The sequence below is a fragment of the Rhodotorula paludigena genome, assembly GCF_050403205.1.
Source record: "Rhodotorula paludigena JCM10292 DNA, Rt_paludigena_JCM10292v1_ctg61, whole genome shotgun sequence".
NCBI lineage: Eukaryota > Fungi > Basidiomycota > Microbotryomycetes > Sporidiobolales > Sporidiobolaceae > Rhodotorula > Rhodotorula paludigena.
The window spans coordinates 26,436-42,841 of NW_027481397.1; the positions used below are offsets into that span (position 1 = coordinate 26,436).

Below are 16,406 nucleotides of genomic sequence, written 5' to 3' on the forward strand. Positions count from 1 at the left end.
CGCAACTCGCCCGCCTGCTGAGCCGAGGACAGCAGCGCCCAGTCGACCTGGGAGCTCTGCTGCGCCCCCCGCCCCTGCCATGGCCGTCCTCCGCCAGCTGCGCGTCGGCCAGCTCGTGTCTGCGCTGGGCGCCCTCCTCCTCCACTGCCGCTGGGTCCTCCTCAACGGCGCCAGCGTCCCCTACCGCCTCTGGACCGTCTTTGGTGCGTCCAACCACCCCTAAACTCGCAGGCGTCACGCCCATTTCGGGCTTCGGCGAGCATCCTTCCGCTCACACGACCCGCGTTGCTTGCTCTTGCACAGCTGGCGCGTTCCCGACCGTGCTCTGGACCGTCTTGTTCAAGCAGGCAAAGCACATCCCAGACGACATCCGCCCGCCCGTGCGTCCCTCTCTCTTCTGCCGGCTGCGCCTTTGTGCGCACCGGCCCGTGCCTGCCTTACGATCGCTTTCGTCTCTCGCTCGTTCTGACGGGTGATCGACGTGCGTGCAGATCCACATCGACCTCCTCCCGACCTTGAATCGCCTCCTCCTATCGCCCCTGGGCGTCATCCTCGTCACCCTCTCGCTCATCCCACTCGCGCGCTTCGTCTACTTCGAGGGTCCGTTCTCACTCCTCCGCTGCCTATGCGGCAGCGCGGTCCACTGCGCCAAGTCTTGGCCGCGTCGCAGCGAGCTGACGCGTGCATTCCCGCAGGCGCAGGCGATAAGGAAGGAGAGGAACGCGGCAGGGGCCGCGCGTATGCGATCAGCATCCTCCTCTTCCCAACGGCGCTGTGGGCCACCGCCTGGTGCGGTCAAGCCGATGTCGTGCGTTCTCTGCTCCGCCTCTCCTCTCTCCGGAACACGCTTCGCTGACTTCGAGCGCAACAAATCGCAGAGCAACTTCCTCGACCTCCTCGCGTTCGGATCTTACGGCGCGCTCCACTTTGCGTCGCCCATCATCGCCGGCTGGTGGATCTGGGGCTTTGGCTCGCAAGGTGCAGCGAGCACGTTTGGCTGGACGCTCGGCGCGCAGAACCTCGCTGGACTCGCGACGCACCTCGTTTTCCCGAATGCCGCGCCGTGGTTGTGCGTATCCGCCCTCGCGCGTCTGAGCCTGATGGTGGTGACTGACACGGTGTGTACACAGCTACGACGTGTACGGAATTGATGCTGCGCAGCCCGACTACACGTACAACGGCAACCCGGCTGGGTTGATCCGAGTAGACACCATCCTCGGCAGTGCGTCCGCGACCCCAGCGCCCTTCCGGCGACATCGCTGACCTCTGCTCTCGCTCGGCAGCACACATCTACGCGAAAGCGTTCGGGCACGGGCCCGTCGTCTTTGGCGCGATTCCGTCGCTGCACGCGGCGACGGCCATCTGCTGCTGCCTGTACGTCGTGCGGTACAGCAAGGGCTACCGCGGGCTCGCCTTCATGTGGGTGTACTGCTTTTGGATGCTCTGGAGCACGCAGTACTTCCACCACCACGTACGCCTTACCTCCTTTCCCCTGAGCGCGACACAGCGAGGCTGACATGCGCTTGCGCGGCAGTTTGCGATCGACCTCATCGCCGGCACGTTCTACTCGCTCGTGTCGTTCACGTTTTTCTCGCGCGTCTACCTGCGCAAGCTCGACCGCGCCCACTACGCCAACGGTCTCACCAACGGCTACGACCGCCTCTTTTTCGCGCGCCGCGACGGCGAACACTATTCCGACTACGGCGACAAGATGCTCCGGCGCTGGAGCGACGACGACGAGGACGCGTGTGGCGGGGCCGGCCGAGGGGCGAACGGGGCAGGCGCGGTCCGGCTCAGTCGCAGCTCGAGCGGCGGGAGCGGCGCGGCGCGGAGCGCGGGCGCGGGCGCGGGCGGGTATGCGCCCGTCCCCGATGCGCACTTTGGGAGCGACGGTGACGACGGCGAGGATGACCGGCCACTGCCGCACGGCTTGCATCCGGGCGTCGCGGGCGCGTACTTGTCGCTTGAGGAGCTTGGGCCCGGCGCGGGCGCGGGCGAGAAGGACGCTGGAGGAGGAGGCGGTGGCAGTGGCAGCGCGGGAGGGAGCAGCACGCGCGGGTCGAGCATCGAGGAGAAGCGGAGGCTAAAGGGGTTGGGGGCGCCCCTGAACGGAGGCGGCGCAGGCGCATGAGGAGGGTAGTCGCGTGTCGTTCACTTAGATCGGTCTCTTTCTCTCCCTCGCACGTTTGCCTCGTCACCTGCAGATACAACTATCCGTGTCCCTCTATATACCCACCGTCTGTTCATGTATTGTCACGAACGAACGAAGGACCTCGCGTCTAGCAGCACTTTCGTCGGCGCTCTGAGCCAGGAAGAGCGGTTCACGGTCTCAAAGCGAGTAATGGAAGAGTATCTACAGTTGCTGGTGTGCGGATGCGCAGGTACAGTTTGGGCGGGTGGGGGGCTACAAGCGGGGTGTGGCACCGGAGAAAACACGCGAGGCTGTTGCGTTTGCGAAGGTGGTCTCGTTCTGGTGCGACTCACCTCCCAATCTTCTCTCCCGTCGCGCCGCCGCCCCGTCCCTGCGCTCCTCCTGCCGCCGCGCCACCACCGCCACCATTGAGCGTCCCCGTCCCGTCTCCGCCGACAGCGAAGCGCTCGAGCTCGCTCTTGTCAAAGCGGCCGTCGAGGGGCGCGCGCTCGTGCGTCGCCTCGAGGACGACGCGCGGGACGATGGCCTCGCCGTCCGGGTGCGAGGCCGAGGCTTTCAGGGCTTCGTACCAGCGCGAGGCGCAGAGGCACCAGACGCAGGGGGAGGCGGACTGCTGCTGCGACGAGGCGGCGGACTGGCGCAGGGAGGGGAAGAGCGACCAGAGGTCGTTGCCCCGACCTGTGCATCAAATCTCCGACGTCAGCTCTGCTGTCCTGTGCAAGGCGGTGGAGGAGCAGGCCGAGCAAGCGGACGAGACGCACTCTTGGAGAAGTCGAGAAACTTGGGGGTGACGACGGCGGCGACGGTGTGCGACGCGGGGTCGGCGGGAGTGGCATCGCAGTAGCCGTTGCGGAAGAAACCCGTCACGGGGCCCGAGCCAGTTGGGGCGGGCGCGAGCGGGTTGCCAAAGACTGGGCGAGAGGAGGCGCAGGACGGTCAGCACGCGTGGAACGAGGATTGCCGGCGGGTACTGGGCCATTCGAGGTCTCCTTGCGACGTTTCGAGCGCGTCGAGTACACCTGCGCGGCCCGGGAAGCTGGCACAAGCGAGCAAGCGACGAGGTGACATCAAGCGGAACGAGGCAATCGTCCCGCCTCGCATCCCGCTCTGGCGGGTCCGAGCCAGCTACGAGTGCGTCTGACCATCTGGAACAGCCCCCACACGAAGCAGGACCCACCGTTGGTGCGCGGGTAGATGGGGAGCTGCCCCTCGAGCCCATCGCGGCTCATGTTCGGCGGGCGGGGCGCAGCGTGCGAGGCGGGCAGCGGGACCTGGCGGGCGTACGAGCGAGCAAAGACGCGCTTCCACACGGCAGGCCGCACGAGCATGCGCGAGAGCGGGCACTGCTGTCTGGAATACAACCGCCCGCGGGAATACAAAGTGGAGCTTACTCTCGACTACCCCGCTGCGCCAAAGCCTGCCGAGCTGCAGTGCGCCCGAGATGAGCTACCAGCGCCAGCCTCCGCCGCACATGAGCTCGAACCGCGCTCCCGTCCGCTACAACGACCTCGACGCCGCCGACTCGGGTCGCTCCTCTGCGCGCTACGACGACGACCGCGGCTACGGCGGCAGCGCGGGGGGCGGACGGGGCGGCTACGACAGGGACTATGGTCGCGGGTACGGCGGACGCGACTATGACCGCGACGACCGGGGAGGAGGGGCAGGCGCAGGGGGCTACCGCGGAGGGAGCGGGTACGACCGCAGGCGGAGCAGGAGCCCCGTCAGGAGGGACGACGCACCGCGAGGAGCGCGCGGAGAGGGCCGCCCGCGGGCGTACGACTACGACGACGACTACCGCCGCGACGGAGGAGGAGGTGCGTCTCGTCTCGCTCATCGTCCTGCTTTCCGGTCTCTCGTCGAGCGATCTTTCGCTGAACTCGATCACCCACGCACAGGCTACCGCCGCTCGCGCTCTCCGCCATCGCGCTCGTCGCGACGCTACACTCGCTCGCCCTCGCCTCCGCGCAGGCGGCGCGACTCGCACTCGCGCTCGCCGCCGCCTCCACCGCGGCGCGACCGGCGAGCAGACAGCGAGGACGAGGCTGGCGAGCGCGGCGCAAAGGGCAAGGGGCGGGCCGGCCCGGCGACGGGGAAGGAGGGCGCCACGGTGACGGCGGATGAGGCGGCGCAGGTCGACGAGCAGGACATTGCGGCGCTCATGGGCTTTGGCGGGTTCGGCACAACGCAGGTGCGCTTCGATGTGTCGACTGTGTCTCTGCCTCAGCCTGCTGCTGCGGGCAGTGAAACTAACGTAGCGTCGTCGATTCTGCGCAACAGGGCAAGGAGCACGTCGAGGAGGTTGCTGGCGTGGCCAAGAAGACGGAGCGGCACTACCGCCAGGTATGCACATGCTCACTATCTACTTGAAACCGCACTCAGCTGACTCGTGCTCGCGCAGTACATGAACCGCAAGGGCGGATTCAACAGGTGCGTCTCGGCTGCTTTCCCTCGATGTTCCTGGCTCTTCTGACAAATCCTTGCGCGCACTCAGGCCACTCGACAAGATCCGCTGAGTAGCCGAAGGTGCTGCGAGAGCATACGGCTCGGAGGACAGGTTGCAATCGCACTGCATTCGGGCCCAAGTATCGCCCGCAACTGCTCTGTGCACACCGAGAATGGCTCTTCTGTGCTGCGGCCCTGGTCTCTGTTGACGTTCTGCGTCGAGAGAGCACGCCTGCCCGTCCGCTGTAGATGTCGAGTGTTGCGCGACTCGAGCGTGTCTCTGCGCAGACGAGGCGGTGCTGCTCGCATGCTCGACCCTCGCTCGTCGCTGCACAGACACGCCCTGCGAGCGTTCTCGGAGGAGACTGGCACGCAGCCCCCAGCGGCAGCCCTGCCCGGTCCCTCTTCCGCGCGCTGAACCGACTCGCGTCGGCTCATGCTGCCCGCGAACATGGCGCCGCCTCGCACGCCGGCTCGCCGCGCAAAAGGGTCGAGCAGCTCGAGCGCAGGCGCAGACGAGCTCGCACGGGCAGAGGTGCTCGAACTCCGGCTGTGCGTCGTCGCTGTTCCCACGGCGCACACTTTGGTTGTTGTTGGCTGATGAAGTCGTGTCTGTCCTGTCTACTCGCAGCTTTGCAGAAAAGAAGGAGTGGATCGAAGACAGGATACAGGTGTGCTCTGACTCGCTGCAGAGTCGCTTGCTCCAGGTGCGACTGACGCCTGTTTGCTCCCCCACCTCAGTTCCTCTCGACGCTCCCGCCCATCGACGTCGTCTCGCCCGACCCGCCCGAGCGCTCGCCCACCACCAGAGACGAGCTTGAGCAATGGTGGCAGGAGCACGACCGCATAGAGACCGAGATCGACGCCTACGACATGGGCGACCTCGCGCGCATGCGCCAATTCGCACGCGGTGCGTTCATTCCTCTTCCGTGCCCGGATCTGGGCTGACCAACGGGGGCGACGCAGACAAGAGCAAGCAGGAGCTTTCGCCTGAAGACACCGACTTGATCGAGATCACCTTGACGACGCTCTTTGCCGTCGACCGGCTCCTGCATCTCTTGCGACAGCGGAGAAAGGCACTCACGCTGCTTGGCTACCGACTGCAGTCAGTCTCTCAAACTCTCTCGTGCGAACGTTCAAGCTAATTTGCCCACCGCAGATGGGAGGACTCGGTCGCATCCGCCTGGAACGCGCACCGTCAGATCTTGTCAGACCTGCCCGCCTACCTCGCCAAAGCCCGCTGGACCCCGACCTCTTTCGCCACTTCGCGCTCGCGCGAGCCGAGTGCAGAACCTGGGTCGCCGACGCTGCCTCACTCGTCCTCTCTCGCTTCACTCAGCAGCTCAACCACCTCCCTTTCCGCCTCGTTCTCGTCGACCCGCACGCTCGCCAACCTCGCTCTCCCCGCAAGTTCCCACTCCTCCGCCTCCTCTTCGTCCTTGTCGCGCACCGCCCGCGCGCAGCTCCTCGCCCTCTCGCTCTCGTCCCTCTCGACGCACGCGCGCACCCTCTCCTCCTCTCTCGTCCCCGCCTCCGCCACGCACCTCGACAGACTCATCGACTCGTCTCCAACCCCGCTGCCCGAGTCTTTCCTCGACGCGCAGGACGCGCTCGAAGCCGCAACGACGGGCGCGACGGACGGGCTGGCGCACTTCGCTGAGGAGCTGAGAGCGCAGCACGAGGCCGCCGACGCGCTGCACGCGCGCAGCGCCGAGCTCGGCGCCGCAGCGAGCGCAGTCGAGCACGACGCGCTCGCCGCGCTCGCACACTTGCGCACCTCGTCTTCACCCCGCCCTGCACCGCGCGCACCGACCGCGCTGGAAGAGCGCCTCGCCACCCTCCGCTCTGCGCGACCCTCGCCCCTCGCGCTTCTCGACTCGCTTCCCTCGCCGACGCACGCAGCCCTCGCGCCGGACCAGCCTGAGCATTCTCGCACGCTGCACGAGGCGCTACGAGAAGAGGTGCAGCGCGCGGACGAAGCGGTGCAACGGGCGCTACGGCGGGTGGACGAGCTCGTGCGGGCGGAGGCAGCGGTCTCGCGCGCGCGGGAGGCGCTCAAGAGGCTTGAAGCAGCGGACGAGCGGCTCGAGGGCGCGGAGGCGTTCTTTGAGCGCAGCGCGCCCCCCGAGGTGGAGCGCGACGAGGCGGGCGAGGTGCGCTGCCAACGGGGCGAGGCAGAGGAGCGCTTTGAGCGCGAGTGGGACGCGCGCGTGAGGGAGGCGCGCGGCGAAGAGGCAAGGCGCGAGGCAAAGGACGCGGCGGGCGTGGTCGTGCGGCTGCGCGAGGCGGGCGTTGCGAACGAGCTGAGGAGGCGGGTCAAGGAGCGCGCGGCCGAGGTCTCGAGCAGGGTGGCGAGTGTGGAGCGCGCGCTGGACAGCGAGGAGCGCAGGAGGAGGGGGGTCAAGGCTGCGAGGGAGGTCCTGGGCGCCGTCGCGGCGGCTAGGGCTGCACTTGCCGAGGGCGTCGGTACTGTCCTGCACGCCTCGGAGGCCCGCCGATGGTCCGAGGACGGCGCTCCTGCAGATGCCGACGACGATCTCGGCCGCCGCGTGCTCGCCGACGTGCGCTCACAGCAGGCAGCGCTCCTTCAGCCCGCCACCGCATCCGTCTCCTCGCTCGTCGCTGCAGGGAACGACCTGCCCCTCGTACGCCCGCTTGCCGAGTACGAGCGCAGCGTGCGCGACGAGACGGAGCGTCTCGCCATCGCGGCGCGGCTGTACTCGAGCGTGGTCGAGCAGGCGCGCAGCGTCGCTTCCTTCGCCGCCGACCTCGAGGCGCTCGAGACGCGCCTCGTGGCGCTCGCTCGCGACGCAGACGAGCTCCTCGCGTCCTACGCCCCTTCCCCCGCAGCGCTCGACGGCCTTCACAGCTCGCTCGAACAACACTCCGCCTCCCTCGACCGCCTGCTTCGTGACGCCCACTCGCGCATCACCTTCGTCGATGACCTCGCCTTCTCTGCCGCCAAGTGCGCGCCGTTCGACCTCGCCGCGCAAGACGCGCTCGTCCGCTCGTTCGTCAACCGCTCGTCTGCCCGTGCGAGCGGCCTCGTCGACGACGTGAGCAGGCGCATCGAGCTGGTGGGACACAAGTTCGAGGCGAGAACGTGGGATGAGGAGGCAGACGAATGGGAGGGGAGGCTGGAGGAGCTTGAGACCCGATTGAAAGAGATCCAGGGTCCGGCGCGGGAACTCGAATCGCTCGACGCAGGTGAGCTGAACGCCCCTCTCGTTGCCTTCTTTCGGATGGAGTGCTGATCGATGCGCGATTCTGCCAGCCACGCTAGCAGACCTCGTCACCCGCTGCGATTCCCTCTCCCTCGCATCCTCCACCCTCGACGCCTCGACACTCGCATCCTCGCTCAAGCAGCTCTGCGCTTCTCCCTCGGCTACTTCTCCGCCCTTCTCCGGTTATCCCGAACGCCGGACTCGACTCAACGCCCTCGCTTCCCGCCTCGCCGGCGCCCAAGGTGTGCTCGCCTCGTCGCGCGAGCAGCTCTTCCGAACGCCGAAGCATCGGCAAGCTCCTGCTGCGGGCGCCGACGCGCGCACGAGTGAAGCGCTCGCAGAACGCGACGTGAAGCATGACGAATCACGCGATGACGCTGCTGGAGCAGGCGAGATTGAGGCGGAGCTCGAGGTTCTGCGGCGGAACGACGTCGACGAACCCGATCCGACGAACGCGGGACCACTGCCTGACGCGCCGAGCGTGGTCGACAGCGCCGTGCTGCTGCTTTCCGAAGAGCAGCCGCCAGCGCTGCAGGAGCGGCGCGCGTCGGCGGATGAGCCTCTCGAAGGGATGCGAGCGCCGGCCAGCATACAGCTGAGCGACGTCGCGCTCGACGCAGCTTTGGCGTCCCAGCCGCAGGGCTCGGACACCGCCGCTGCAAGTCTCACTCCGACGCTCGAGCGTGCAAAGGACGCTGCGGCGGAATCGCCTGCGACGCGCTCTTTTTCGTGCGACCGGCACCAAGGCGATCCGGCACAGCCTCCGCAGCCTGCTACGCATTTCGAGCCAGCACAAGCGACACCGGAAGCGGGGCGACGCGGAACCGGGTGCATCGAAGTGGAGGAGCAGCCCGCACTCTCGCTACTTGCGACCCCTTTCTCCTCCTCGAACGCCACCCCTTCGACCGGCACGACATTCGCTGCTACGCCGCTGCCTTCTCTCGCACAAGGGCGCAACCGCTCTCCCGACATTTCGGCAGACGACGATGTCTTCGCTGCCCCGGCCAGCGACGACCCTTTTGCGTCGTCCTCCCTGCAGCACCTCCCTCCAGCAGACAGGCTGGGCGAACCTGAGCGGGTCGTCGCCCTGCGCCGTGGGCTGCGGGACAGTCCAGCGCACGAGTGGCTCGACGCCTCGGCCGTCCTGCAGCTCCCGTCGCTCGAAGACGCTGACGAGGCGGACAAGAGCACGAAGAACAGCCGGCAGGAGGTCGACGCTGTCAATCAGCTGTCGCAAGAAGAGCTCGGTTGGACCGACCTCGACTCGCTCGAAGCGGAGCAGCGGCGTGTCGAGGTCGCCGCTCGTCGCGTCCGCTCTCTTGCCGAGCTCGCGCAGAAGGTCGATACTGCCGATAGCGCGCTGAGTGACCTGCTCAACGCCATCGACGCCACGACGCCAGAGGTCCCCTCGTCGTCGCCAGAGCCGGGCTGCCGTCCCGCTCACCCACTGTCCGAAGCGCTCGTCGCAGCGAGCGAAGCAGTCACGGCCGTTCGGGTGGACGCTATCCCGCTCATCGACGACGCTCGGGTCGCTCGAGCCATCGGACGCATCCAGGAGAGCTGGTCCGAGATGCTCAGCCTCGTCGAGGACGTCCGCCCCCGACCTGACTCGGCCGCCTCGACGGCTAGCTCGGCCTCCTCTCTTCGCACTCCGGCGCGCTCCTCGTCGCGGCTCGCTGTCTCCCGCTTCACCCCGTCTCGCCCTTCGTCGCAGGCGACTTCGCGTTCGAGCGTGACGGACTCAGCCTCTGTCCGCTCGTCCCGACCTTCGAGCGCGTCTACGACAAGCCGCCGCGAATCAGCCGCTGCCGCGACCGTTCCGAGGACGCCGCGCGCAAGCCGAACTGCACAGCTCGATGCTTCGACCACAACGCCGCGTCGACTCTCGAAGAGCGGATTGCCAGCAGCGACGCCCCGTCGCGCATTCTCGCCACTGCCAAACGCCACACCGACGGTGGCGCACCCCTTCTCCTTCGACGCGCCCGGCAAGCGCGATCTCAGCAAGTCGACAACGGCAATCCCGCGTCGAAGTATAGGTGCCACACCTCGGCGCGGCAGTCTCGCCGCGAGCACCGCTAGTCCCGCAGCGCACCGCATGCAGCACACACCGTCGGCCGTGTCGAGACGGACCACGTTGGGCGTTCCCGCTACCGAAACTCCGTCCTCCTTGCGCCGGAGCAGCAAAACTCCTCGTTCCAGCCTGACGCCGTTCCAGCACATCTCACCGCACCTGAGCAGCTCGACCCGCCGCGCGACTCCGCCGCGCAAGACGCAGAAATACCTCCCCGACATGAGGAATAAGCTGGACCGCGAAGTCGGCCTGATCATCAACGCCCTCCCGACGCACGTCCATGTGCCCATCGCCATCGCCGAAGGACGGTGGACAGACGAGAGCGGTGTCTACAAGATCGGCGAGCGGCTGTACTTCTGCCGCATCCTTCGCTCGAAGACCGTCATGGTGCGTTTCGTCGCGTGTTTGCCACGCATATCCCATTCGCTGACTTCCCGCGCCTTGTGCAGGTACGGGTAGGCGGAGGCTGGCTCAACCTCCTCCAGTACGTCCGAATTCTGAGTTGATCAGGCTGTTTGCCAGACGGCTGACCGAATCTACCCACGCAGGTTCATCATCTCGCACTTCGGCGCCGCCGACGGGCTGTCCATCTCACCGTCGACGTCGTTGTCAAAGGATTTGGGTAACGAGCCAACCTGGATGAACCCGGAAGAGCTGCGCAGCCGACTCGCCGCGTCGACTTCGTCGATGTCGATTCCAGATCGCCTCGCTTTGTCTGTTTCGTCCTCTACGGCCAGCACCGACCTCCGCTCGTCGACATCGTCCAGATCTCTCCGACGCAGCGCGGGCGGCGGCGGCAGCTTTGTCAGCGGTCTCGCCTCGCTTCGGCGGTCGAGCGGGCTGGGCGCGCTCTCATCGCTTTCGGCTGCGGCAATTCCCGTATCGACACCGCGACCGGCCAAGTCGCCGCGCCCTCCTGTTCCGGTGTGGCGACCGTAGCCGGTCGTGAGCGCTGCGACCGGTGCGGATCCTAGTCCGCCGACAGCCCGCTGCCGAGCATCATCGGCTTTGTTCGCCGCGCTCGGGACTCTCTCGCCCATCGGTACGTCCAGATAAGCCATGTGAGGGGTCAAGGTTGGCGCCCACGAAGTCGTCGCGGCCTGGGCGTCGAGGACAGCCGAGATGTTGCGGTGTCTCGGCGTCTCGCGGCGCCCTTCGGCAGCGCGGATCCGCACCTTCCCCTCCCTTTCCCGCTCCCGAGGCAATCTCGCGCTTACTCCGCATGTCTTTCTGCAGGTGTTTGCGGCAATCTTTCAAGCCTCGCAGCCGGAATGGGCTAGACCTTTGCCTCGCCATACGCATCCCTTGTCATGTCCTCCCTGTCCAGCTACGACAATGCTCTCCCTTCTGCTCACGTTGTTGCCGTATCGCTCCTTTGTGTTGCCCGTCTGCAGAACATCGAATCTATTTGTCCGAATTTTGCGGAAAGGACGGGCGAGCGGTGGACGGTTTCTCGTGGCTCATCTCGAGTGTCATTCCGGTCTTCGGCGGGCTAGTCGGACTCGTGGGCGCTCTTTTTGGCACACTAGTCTCTCTGAATGCTGAGGGCGAGTTTCTCCGGTTTTGCGTGCCGTCTCCGGGCTTGCGCTGACTTTCGCCGTCGCGAAACAGCCTGCATGTGGTTCTACGACAACCTCCACCGCCTCAAGGTCTTCTCTTTCGTCTTCATTGCTGGGTTCAGGCGCGTTGCGAAGGGAGAAAACAACAACGTGGAGGCGGCCATACAAAGTCTAACAATGGAAGGACGCGCAGAAGCCTGCTCAGCGCATGCATGGGGCAATCTCAATGCCCAACCCGCTTCCGCTGGCGCTTCTTCTTCTTCTTCCCCTCACCCTGCCCGGGACCAGAGGCAGCGAGCAAAGGCTTGACCTCGGTCGCCGGCGGCATACCTTCGTCGCTCGCGGCCGTCTGGTACCCTTCGTCGCCCTCGCCTGACATGCTCCTCGATGTTGCCGCCTCGCCGGCGCTGGCCGAGCGCCTCGTCCTGCGCGCCGCCTCGATGGCGCGGTACGCTTCGCCCGTGAAGAGGGTCGAGCTGTCGATCGTGCGGTGTCCATCATCAGTCGAGACGACCTCGTTCGAGTCGCCCGAGGCGAGGAAGGCTGCGGCGGCTTGAGCTAGGAGGTTCTTCCAGCTCGTCGAGGCCGATGTTGCAGTCAGATTGGCGTAAGGCTGCGTGCCTGCCGGGGCGTGGGCGGGGGGAAGAGGGGCAGGTTGACTAGGGGCTGGCGGTTTCTGCCCCGGAGCGAGCATGGCCGAGCCGACGGGCAGCGGCGGAGGGACCTTGCCGAAGAGATGGCGGTCGCGAAGGACAAGTGGGTCGTATTCGGGCAGGAAGGCGAGCGGATTGACGGGCGAGACGGGAGTGACGAAGCTGCGAGGCAGGAGTGAGCATAAGAAGGGCGGCTGTAGCGCAAAAAACAGACTGACAACGGCCTCTTCTCCTTGATGCAGTCGTAGAATGTGGTGACCGTAGGATGGGCTGCAAGCGATGAATCGGCGCTGAGGCTTGCCGAATCACGACGAAAGTGCGCACCTTTCACGAGTCGAGGCTGAAAGCCCTCGATCCGCATGCCTTCGGGCTTGCGAGCGCGCGAGAGTGCGACATAGGCTCTGTGGCAATATCGAGCTCAGCGGGCCCCACGCGATGTAGAGTAGCGATGCCTAACGCACTGCCCGTTCTCGAACGTCTTGGTGAGCCGAACGCAGACAGCGTCGAGCGACTGTCCTTGCGACTTGTGGATCGTCAGAGCCCTGCGCGAAGTTGATCGGTCTCTAACTCCGAAACGGTGAGGGAGACAAGCCGCACCAGGCAAGCTGCAGCGGAAGCTGCGTTCGCGCGACGGTGTTGTACTTGTCGATGTCGATTGCCCAGGTGTGTGGTTTGACGACGACTGCGACGAGTGCTGTCAGAACCGCACGCGCTCGAGAGAAGATCAGACGCACCCTGTCGGCCCGTAGCGAAGTAGACAATCGGGAAGATCTCGTCTTTCTGCTGATCGGCCCACAGCGAAGCCGCCTGTGCGCGCCACTCCTCTCCGCCGAAGCCACCTCCACCGCGACCTGCACCGTTGCGCTGACCGGAACCTTGACCGCCTTCATCTAGCGGCACGAGCTCCCGGTCGACCCAGTCCACGATGACGCCGCGTGATCCGTTGACGAGGCCGCCTGCAGAGACGAGCAGCTCATGAGTATCATCTTGAAAGTGAGATCGAGCCAAGCTACGCACCTTGAACGTCGAGATTGGCGAGGAGCAGAACCTGCGCGCCCTTCTTCAACCGCAGGTTCTTCGCGGGCGGAGCATCCTGCAGGCGCTTCTCCTTGACTGTGGCAGCGTACTCGCCGCGCGAGTCGTCGAGCGCCGTGAATTCGTACGACTGCTCCTGCAGCTTGCGGAACTCGCGCTCGTTCTCCTCCTCCACGGCCTTGCGGAGCGGGTACAGGTTGGTCGGCTGCATGGCAAGGCGATTCAGCGTGGCTCGCGCGCAGAGAAGGGAGAAGCGCTGACCTGGATCTTGATGCTGCCGCCAGTCCCGAGCTCCGTCCCGCACGTGTCGAGGAAATCGACGCAGTCATCGTCGCAGATTCCACGTCGCATCTTTTCGAGCGTGGCGATGAAGCGAGGGTGGTCTTGTCGAAACACCTGAATGAGGTATCCGAGTGTTAGATCGACGTGTCAGGAGGAGTCGCTCCCTTTGCGCACCTTTGTGAGCTCCATGACCTTGAAGTCGCATTCGGCCCTGCACATGACATACTCGTCAGGCTAGCCTGCACGCATGACAAGGGATTGATCGCACCATGCTTCTGTCTCGAAGGCGAAAGTCCGCGCGCGCCATTCGTAGCCGCAGCCGGGCGCCGTCTCGCCGTTCCTCTTGATCCGATCTTCGCACCGATAGATGTCGGACGGCTCGACGCCCGCCGGGCGTGCCTCATAAGCGAGTCGTGACTCGTGCGGCTCGATCTTGAGGAGGTGAGTATGGTCTGCAGACGACTTGCGTCGTCAGGAATGGTGGAAGGGGAGGAAGCACGCAGACGACGCACCGCAGCGAAGGCATCTCCAGTCGGCGCGCTTTTCCGGCACGGGAGGGAGCTGGAAGAAGTCGCCAGAGACGATGAGTTGGATGCCGCCTGCATCGATGCGAGGTGTGAGTCCTGCTAGCCTCGGAAGGGCGCGTCAGAACGCACCGAAAGGCTTTGTGCTGCGTCGAACGAGCTTGCCGAGCACGTCGAGCTTGGTGAAGAGCTCGGCAGGGCCCATCGACACTTCGTCAATGATCAGGACGGCCGTTTCGCGCCACTTCTTGAGGCGGTCCTGGCTGTTGAGAATCTTGCTGTACAGAACCGAGACGGGCTGTAGCTCGAACGTGGACGGCTCGAACGTCAATGGGTGTTATTTGAAGCCTGAGTGGAAGGAGAACGCACATCTTTCGCAAGACCAACTCCCGCCCACGAGTGGATCGTGATGCCGCTGACTTGCAGCGCAGCGATGCCGGTCGTGGCGGTGACCTGGAACTGCCGCTTCTCGTGCTCGAGCAAGCGCGTGATCTCCTGCAGCAAGAACGACTTGCCAACACCGGCCGAGCCAGTGAAGAAGACGTTGCCGCCGGCGCGGACTTGGTCGAGGACGGCGAGCTGCTCAGGCGAGCAGCGTTCCTCTGGCGTCCAGGCGCGCGGCTCCTCTGGCGGCGCGCCGGGTTCGGGCTTGATGGAGACACCGCCCCTGCCCGAGCCGTATCGGGAAATGGCAGGTGCCATGGTGAAGCCAAATCGGGCGAGCGACACGGAAGCGAGTTCCTTCCGCTTCTTGTCACGCTCCGCCTGCTTCTTCTCCGCCGCCTTCATCTCGCGCTGCATTCCACAAGTATCCATTTCAGTGACCAACGAGACCTGCAAGCGCGTAGAGTGACGCACGAGCTTGAGCGCGGCATTCTTTCGCTGTTCAATCTCCGCGGCAGAGCGGCGCTGTGTCGCGCTTGGCGGCATCTGCGATAGCGGCGGCGAGCTCGAAGGCGGCTTCGGCTGCTTGACAGCTGGCGTCGGACCCGGTGCGTGCGGCGTTGGCTTGGCCGCTTCGTTCGCCGCCGCAAGACGAGCCGGAGTCGGCGCCGCCTCCGCCTTGGCCGCTCGTGGTGGGACAGCACGCCCGTCGTCCATGATCTCGTCTTCGTCGCCGGCATGCTCCTCGTGCTCCGCCTTGGGCAGCGCAGAGCATGAAGCGGTCGTCGAGGCAGGCATCTCGCTGTCCGCGCTGATGCTCAAGTGGGCGCCGAGCGAGTCGTGCGCTGCCTCCGCGCTCTGTGTGGAGGAGAGCCTCGCAGCCTCGAACAGGCGCTGCCCGAGCGCAGTGATGCTCGACGTCGGGACAAGCGAACGCGGAGTGCTTGCGGATGGCGGCGGCGACGACGGCGTGTACGACGAAGACGAGGACGGGATCGGCCCAGCAGTACGTGCACGCTTGGCTGAACGCATCCAGCGTCCGCTCTCGCGGCGATACGCGTAAGAGTCGACCCCCTTCGCGCTTCTCCTCGAGACGCGTCGAGAACGCGTCGTTCGCTCTCCGCGGCTTGCTGAGCGCTCGAGCGTCGTGCTGATGTGAAGGCGATTTCGTGCACAATGTCTGATCCTCCGCGCCCGACCTCTGCTCAAGTGACACGTCTTTGCGCGCTCCTCCTCCTCAGCGTGTCGCCCTTCCCGAATGCGCGAGCTCCGGTCCACGCATCCCGGGGCCGTGCGCGCTCATCCCGTGCACTGCAGCGGACATTGCTGCCCACATATGTGGGTCTCGCCCGGGATTCGCGGTGCACTCGACATCCCGGGCCAGCGATCCCGAGGCTCCGTGCGTCCCTGCGTCCGCTACAAGATGCCTTCAGGCTCTGACTCCTTCTTCTAACCTTGCTCCGTGGTGCACTGACTCACCGCTGGTCGCCTGCTTTGCGGACCTGACAGTCGCTATTGTCGTCTCGTACTCTCGTTGACTTCCGGCTTCGACCAGCTTGCCTTGCGGTTGACCTCGTGCTGCAAATTGAGCGTGGCTGCAGGCATGGTCGAGACCGCCTCGAATCGGCCGCTCACGTTTTTTCCCTTCTCGGTGCACGTGCATCCAGACTCGCGCTCGCGTGGCTGGACCAATCGAGTTCATCGACAAGCGCATCCGACCGGATCCGCCTGGGATCCGCGCTCGCCACCGACGCAGGGCGCTCGCCGCGGCCGGAGGGGAGCGAGAGGGCTGCGCCTTGGTGACGAGGTGCGTCTCAGGTGACTGCAGCGACGCAGAGGCTTTTCGTGGGCCGTCAGCATGATATCGGGATGAGGGGGACACGGGGTTCGAACGGGGCCGATGCGGTCTCCCGCGCATGGAAAGGTGCGGCGAGCTTCGGCAACTGTGGCGAGCTTCGGATGCGAAACCGAGTTCGAGCTCAATCTTCTCTCGTCCTCGTCGCTCTTCGGCTCCGCTGTTGTCCTCCACGCCCAGCAGCCCAATCTCGCCGGTGTCTGCACCTGGGGAAGCGGACCTCGG

The 16,406-nt window shown here is 65.8% G+C and overlaps 5 protein-coding genes across 5 annotated transcripts; 3 read left to right on the forward strand and 2 right to left on the reverse strand.

Moving 5' to 3' along the window:
- Positions 1-79: 79 nt before the first annotated feature.
- Positions 80-2,131, forward strand: JCM10292_003786 (phosphatase PAP2 family protein; the record flags this gene model as incomplete). The annotated part of the gene is made up of 8 exons (XM_076651952.1): positions 80-203; positions 304-380; positions 492-600; positions 696-808; positions 879-1,069; positions 1,131-1,222; positions 1,284-1,471; positions 1,535-2,131. 8 exons carry the CDS (start codon positions 80-82, stop codon positions 2,129-2,131), a joined length of 1,491 nt encoding a protein of 496 aa, XP_076502477.1.
- Positions 2,132-2,480: 349 nt separating this feature from the next.
- JCM10292_003787 (DUF2237 domain-containing protein) lies at positions 2,481-3,480 on the reverse strand (the record flags this gene model as incomplete). The annotated part of the gene is made up of 3 exons (XM_076651953.1): positions 2,481-2,830; positions 2,914-3,063; positions 3,330-3,480. The coding sequence occupies 3 exons, from the start codon at positions 3,478-3,480 to the stop codon at positions 2,481-2,483; spliced, it is 651 nt and encodes a 216-aa protein (XP_076502478.1).
- Positions 3,481-3,593: 113 nt separating this feature from the next.
- JCM10292_003788 (SNUT3/LISCH7 family protein) lies at positions 3,594-4,665 on the forward strand (the record flags this gene model as incomplete). The annotated part of the gene is made up of 5 exons (XM_076651954.1): positions 3,594-3,966; positions 4,048-4,340; positions 4,430-4,492; positions 4,551-4,579; positions 4,644-4,665. The coding sequence occupies 5 exons, from the start codon at positions 3,594-3,596 to the stop codon at positions 4,663-4,665; spliced, it is 780 nt and encodes a 259-aa protein (XP_076502479.1).
- A 365-nt stretch (positions 4,666-5,030) lies between these two features.
- JCM10292_003789 (uncharacterized protein) lies at positions 5,031-10,828 on the forward strand (the record flags this gene model as incomplete). Its single annotated transcript, XM_076651955.1, has 8 exons — positions 5,031-5,146; positions 5,226-5,265; positions 5,336-5,504; positions 5,561-5,699; positions 5,754-7,801; positions 7,869-10,276; positions 10,339-10,373; positions 10,438-10,828. 8 exons carry the CDS (start codon positions 5,031-5,033, stop codon positions 10,826-10,828), a joined length of 5,346 nt encoding a protein of 1,781 aa, XP_076502480.1.
- An 843-nt stretch (positions 10,829-11,671) lies between these two features.
- On the reverse strand, positions 11,672-15,358 carry JCM10292_003790 (uncharacterized protein; the record flags this gene model as incomplete). Its single annotated transcript, XM_076651956.1, has 14 exons — positions 11,672-12,263; positions 12,320-12,371; positions 12,426-12,502; positions 12,563-12,643; positions 12,699-12,783; positions 12,836-13,057; positions 13,119-13,341; positions 13,398-13,532; positions 13,593-13,629; positions 13,687-13,870; positions 13,931-14,017; positions 14,075-14,240; positions 14,312-14,737; positions 14,801-15,358. The coding sequence occupies 14 exons, from the start codon at positions 15,356-15,358 to the stop codon at positions 11,672-11,674; spliced, it is 2,925 nt and encodes a 974-aa protein (XP_076502481.1).
- Between the last annotated feature and the right edge of the window lie 1,048 nt (positions 15,359-16,406).